The following is a 6,223-nucleotide window of genomic DNA, read 5'->3' as shown; positions in this document are numbered from 1 at the left end:
CCCCATCCAAGCCCACTTACGATGCATAAACACTACACACGATCAGAGTAGACCCCCCAATGATCAACTTAACATTCATCAACCTATCGCTGATCCTCTTAACCTCCACTACCTGCCCTCTAAGCTCTTCAACTACAAAGATGCCAACTTCATTCCTCTGCCTCTTGCTACCAGAGTACAACAGCTTGTAACCATCCACATCCCTAGGCTTAGACCCTACCCACTTAGTCTCCTGCACACACGCAATATTGATCCTCCACTTTCTAAGAATCTTTACTAGCTCTATAGACTTACCCTGTAGAGTACCGATATTCCAAGACTCGACCCACAACCTATCAACTCTAGCAACCCGTCTACCTCTACCTCCCCTAGTGTTGGGCTTAACATCCTCTCCCCCACCCGTCCTTCCCTCCTCTCCCACCTCTAACACAGGCCTCCGCCCCAACCCCCTCAGATATGACCCTATCCTACCATCAATGCCCACAGCCACAACGACAGTAATCAAGCAACAGCAGGAAATAGAAAGCACAAATACAGTATATAATATGTAATAATAAAGAAAAAGTCAAACCCACCAATTATAACTAAGTCGAGCAATGAAATAAATCGAAAATATACGACAATAGACAATCCCAACAAATTAAGCGCAAGTTAAGAAACAGAAGATAATAATAGAAATTATACGAAGAATGAAATAGCAAAGGTTAGAAGTCATCGGGTTATGCTTGTAGACCAAATCCTCTTTTCCTGCGTGCTATGTTGGGTCCCAACAAACTGATGTCGAAATTGGTCACCGAGATAATTGGTCGGAGCTTCACCGAAGTGCCTTCGGAATCCAAAGTTGTAGGAACCAGATCTGGTCGGAACCAGAAGTACCGTCAGATGGACCCGCTGGATCGGTCGCTTGTGATCGGAGCTGCGCACTGCTTGTGTCGCCGGAGTTGAGCCAACGGTGACCTTGACCGCCGGTGAAAGCACGAGTGGTTTGAACGATGGAGGGGGACAAGAAATGGGAGAGAAAAGAGGGTAGAGAGAACTGGGGAAAACGAAGGGGGTGGGAGTTATCCTTGCCTATTACCGGCACTCCGACGCCATCGCCGGCATCAGCCAGTCAAAGGGCAGTAGTTATGGGTTTAGTGAACCTTAGAGAGAGAGAGAGAAATAGAGTTGTTCGATCTATCACGAGTATAGATACAGTATAATGGAAAAAAATTGCAACTTTGTATGAAATAGTGAGAGAATTAGACATGAAGGATTCATACATATACTATTGATGTAATAGAAGGGGAGGAAAAAAAGAATCAGCGACCTCGGGTCATGAAGTACCAGGGAACACCAAAGAGAATGCCAATGACGGTGATGCCACCTAAGACATGCTTCTTTTTGCCGCTATATAACACATGATCTAATTTGACCTTGAATCCTCCTCCACCTCCTACTGCTCTATTTATCTTCTTCGTAGGCATAGTGTTCCTTCTACCAAATTAGACTGAACATCGAACCTGTGTACTTGTAAATTGTTGCTTATATTCAGCAAGAACTACGGCTAAAGACTCCGCATAACCACTAATAGCACCATTATGTGAACTCTTCAAAAGCGCTGCACCCTCTCCATCATTAGCTTTGTCTGTAGAAGTATTGGCACCAGAAAGAAAGTATGAAATAAAAATCAAAGACAGATTCAAACTGTTAATTAATCACAAAGCACAAAATAGGATGTAACGGTTCTTTTATCGCTTGTTAATACATTCAGATTCTCCTACAAACTATTTCTGAAGTCAAAAATATAAGCAGATATGATGCCAATGACATCGCAAAATAGTGGATGCATATTGCTTCGTAGTATTGAAAGCTCTTGCACCATATTTAGGGCCTCCCAAGAAAAAGTTTTTCTTCAACTGGAGCAATTGAATCCACATAATGAGAACCATTCCAAATATTTATACAAAGTATCTTCGCAATAAGCTAAGGTTGAAAGTTAGGGAGAGAAAAAAATAGAATTTTGACATGTCTTAAAGAATCTTGAATAAGAGTATCGGTAGTGCTTCTTTTTTCTTAGTCACAACTCAAGAAGCTTACATATTGCAGCTTCATTCCACGGAAAAATATTCAGTAGATTTAGTCTACCAATAGACTTAGGTTTCCTTAGGGCTAAGTTGCTTGGACTCTCTAAAAATGTGGCCGCACCCATGTGGGATCCTTTAAAAATGCACTACTTTTGAAGGATCCAACATGTACCCAATGATATTTTTGAAGAGTCCGAGCAACATAGCCTTAGAGTATCCAGGCAACTGGTGTTCTCCTTAAGTACCCATTACTAACTGAAGTAATCCATCACTGATCATAATTACAAATGCACTCATGACTTAACACCATCACATTTTAATCATTTCATCGAGACTGATTTGAAAATGCATAAGGCAATCCTAGCCTATTAATATGAGAATCTTATGTTTCTACCTTATCTTCTTGTGTAACTTTAATTGCCACAAGGCAGGTAAAAAATATCAAGACTTAACCTCTATGGTTACACACCTGTTATAATTACAGAATTTTAAACTCTCAGGCAATGTAACTAAACTCAAGACCTTCATAATCATCAATATTATTGCTTTCATCAGAAATTATTGGAAAGATAACTTCAAATGTAGTAAGTAAATCATGATAATGATAATACAGTATATGAAATCAAAAGATTAAAACTTAATGAGAAACAAACAGTTGGGCATGTACGACTTATAGCTGATCTTGCTGGTAAGTAATGCAACATCCAACAGTAAGAGAAAAATGCCCTTGACTATTTCCTGTCAACAAATTCATTAGTCAATGAGCACTTCTGAATTTTTAATATTTCAGAATCTGCAGTAATTGTTTACCTCATTTATTCAGTTAAGTTGTGAATTTCATCAATGAAAGTTGTCATACCTTCTAGTTATGACGATATTATGTATGGTATTTTGAGCACCTTCATTCAAAGTCATATTGGAGCCTTAAGTCCCAATGATTCTAACTCCAAGCCATCTATACTACACCAATTCGTCCATCTGGTGGCTAGTTTGGCTTGAAATCAATTCTTATGCCTGATTCGACCTACTTGCTTTTCATTGTCATCTTCCCTCAAGTTGTTATATTAGTAGTTGTATTGTTCTAAAACCAAACAACAGAGGCGCGGGAGGGGGGGGGGCATCAGACAAGTGATAGCAGCATCAACACACGAACCATACTTACTAACATTCCATAGCTGGTACAGAAGCCTATCAAAAGTTTGTCTAGAATTTTTAGATTCTTTCTCATCCCAGAACTGGGAGTATCTTTCTGGAAACCATCTCTGTAGTATATTCTGCATTTAATACCGACATTAGAAGTATGGCATATGAGAACTTAAACTTCATGGTTCGAGATCTAAATGGACATGTAAAAATTAAAAATAAATGTTCTCATAACTCATAGCATAGTTGATGAAGAAAAATAATGTTACTTGTAACTGTGAGAATGACTGATTATCTGAATGTCTGATCCATCAAAAAAAGCAATAACACCTGACATAATAACACAGACCTCTTCTGATGATGCATCTTGGGTCAGAGCTCTCTTGGTATCACGGACTCTCAATCTGAGGATCTTTTCAAGGCTTACTATCTGCCATACATAATTTTTAGTAAGTTCGCTAAATATCCTATGGCAAAGCTAACGAGAACAATAAATAACCTCAAAGAAAAGGCTCCTAGGTTCCAAAATCTACTACATAACATAATCAGCTTCATAAAAATATGACGAGCTTCATTATGTTGAAGTAAATGAACATGGTGTAACTTTGTATCAAACATGGTGTACCACAACCAATGAGACACTTAAGTAACTTTTTTGGAGATTGTCCCTTAACTGAACATCCTATCAGACATGTTAATGTACCAGTCATAGCATTATGCTCTGTGAACACAAGCATTGCAATGAACAACACTACAATAACTTTCATTGCGATTAAGAGAGAATTAATTTCCACTATAGATATTGTTGTTCTTGTTTTTTGGTTGGTGTGAAAATAAGCTTGTCGTAAGGAAGTATTAATAAAGGAAACATATATCATTATATTATTTTTAGATTATTACATCTAATATAATTTGTGTGATGGAGAATCAAGGGAGGATCCACACCCTTAGCTAAAAGGCATTAATTGAGACCAGACCTCCAAATTCACCCAAAAATTATGCTATGTATATACACAGGGGAGGAGTGAACCCTTATCCAAAAGGTATCAATTGACACCCGAACCCCAAATCAGGGGTGGAATTGGGAGTTCACTATAACTCTGTTTGGGATACAATCAATAAGTAAAAGCAATCAATCAACCAACCAACCAACTATTCGTTCAATCAAACTCTCCTTGGGTCAGCCGTATGAATTATTTCCAACTTTTCCACTTTGATCGAGGATCTTTCCAACAAAACTCAAAAGTATTTAAAATAGTTGAAGCAGCAGTAGTCGCACAACCTGATGATTTGACGCTAATTAGTTTTGACCAATGTACTGCAATGGCAATATCAAAATTAGTACCTGATTATCAATTCGCCGCCACTCATGTCATTCAGTCCCGATCACATCGAGCCGACCAGACAAAATAATGTATGCAAGTCGATAGAAAGTTGAGTCAAACTAAAGGCTAGAACTACATTTAAAGAAGGTCCTATGTATTGGATTAAGATAATAAAATTAATATATAACAGAAGTTTAAAGCATGGATACAACATCATTTAGGAAATTGCAACTATATTATTTCAAATAAAAAGTTAATAGTCATGATACCACAACTGTCCACAATTTATGCTAAGCCACCGCCACCACCAGAACCACCGTATCCACCACCGGTGCCACCTGTACCACCATATCTACCACCAGTACCTCCCGTACCACCGTATCCACCACCGCCGCTGCCAAAACCACGGTATCCACTATATTCACCACTGCCGCATCCACCACAGCCATCGGAACCACCGTATCTACCACTGACACCGCTGGATGAGTCGTTGTATCTATCACCGCCGAAGCCTGTGTATCCTCCATCAGCAGGTAGCAGAGCTGATCTTCCATTGCTATAACCAACATATACACCACCGTATCCTCTACCGCCTCCTAAACCACCGTATCCACCACTACCACCTGTTGATGAGCTACTGTATCTATCACCGCTGGAACCACCGTCAGCAGGTGGTGGAGTGGATCGCCTATCATTGTAGCCGTATATACCAGCCATGATCTACTGCTAATTTTTTTCTCAGATATATGTGTGTGAATAATGTAGGACACGTGGGAATAGACGTACCAGATATTCTCTTGTTGATTGAAAGTGTTATTGACCAAAGTAGCCATCATGTAAGACAAAATAGTAGTAACAACTCTTCACTTATATGTAATAGAAAAAAATAGATACTAGTTTAGATTCTATAGGAAATATATGCATATATATACGTACAATACAATATATATATTACTTTAAATAGTATACATACAACTTACATACACTAAATATATATTACTTTAGAAAACATATACATATGTATACTTTAAATAGATACTAGTTTAGATTCTATAGGAAATATATGCACATATATACGTACAATAAAATATATATATATTACTTTAAATAATATACATACAACATATATACACTAAATATATATTACTTTAAAAAACAAATACACATGTATACTTTAAATAAATACTAGTTTAGATTCTATAGGAAATATATTCACATATATACGTATAATATATACATTACATATAATACTACTTTAGAAATATATACACATATATACATTAAATATATACTATTTTAGTCTATAGAAAATATATACACATACATGTAGAATATATACTACTTTAAATACCACTTGAAATAATATACATACAACATATATACACTATATATATACTACTTTAGAAAACATATAGACATGTATACGTTAAATATATATTACTTTAGATTCTATAGAAAACCTATACACATATATGTAGAACATGTACTACTTTAAATACCACTTGAAAGTTGAAAGATATATACATTACATATTATAGTACTTTAGAAAACACATATATACTTATACAAGATTACAATGTATGCTACTTAATATAATAATAGTTGAAGTTTTGAACATATTTTAATTATGTGTTTTCATTATATTTGAACTTAAAAGATATTTATTTTTTCATTATGTGTATATATGTT

The 6,223-nt window shown here is 36.5% G+C and overlaps 1 protein-coding gene and 1 long non-coding RNA gene across 2 annotated transcripts; both read right to left on the bottom strand.

Annotated features, from left to right (window-relative positions):
- Positions 1-3,504: 3,504 nt before the first annotated feature.
- Positions 3,505-4,615, bottom strand: LOC124885514. Its single transcript, XR_007042625.1, has 2 exons — positions 4,555-4,615; positions 3,505-3,639 (listed from the first exon to the last, which is right to left on the bottom strand). It is a non-coding gene; the product is annotated as an uncharacterized LOC124885514 (long non-coding RNA).
- Positions 4,616-4,819: 204 nt separating this feature from the next.
- On the bottom strand, positions 4,820-5,251 carry LOC107876556 (keratin, type I cytoskeletal 10-like). Its single transcript, XM_016723454.1, has one exon. The coding sequence runs from the start codon at positions 5,249-5,251 to the stop codon at positions 4,820-4,822; it is 432 nt and encodes a 143-aa protein (XP_016578940.1).
- Positions 5,252-6,223: the final 972 nt, after the last annotated feature.

Source organism: Capsicum annuum, chromosome 7, assembly GCF_002878395.1.
Source record: "Capsicum annuum cultivar UCD-10X-F1 chromosome 7, UCD10Xv1.1, whole genome shotgun sequence".
In the NCBI taxonomy this organism is placed as follows: Eukaryota; Viridiplantae; Streptophyta; class Magnoliopsida; order Solanales; family Solanaceae; genus Capsicum; species Capsicum annuum.
This window is presented reverse-complemented; position numbering and strand designations above follow the sequence as displayed.

What these genes read in the sequence shown, in the direction of transcription:
- LOC107876556 (XM_016723454.1), bottom strand. Translation starts at nt 5,251, where the DNA reads ATGGCTGGTATATACGGCTACAATGATAGGCGATCCACTCCACCACCT.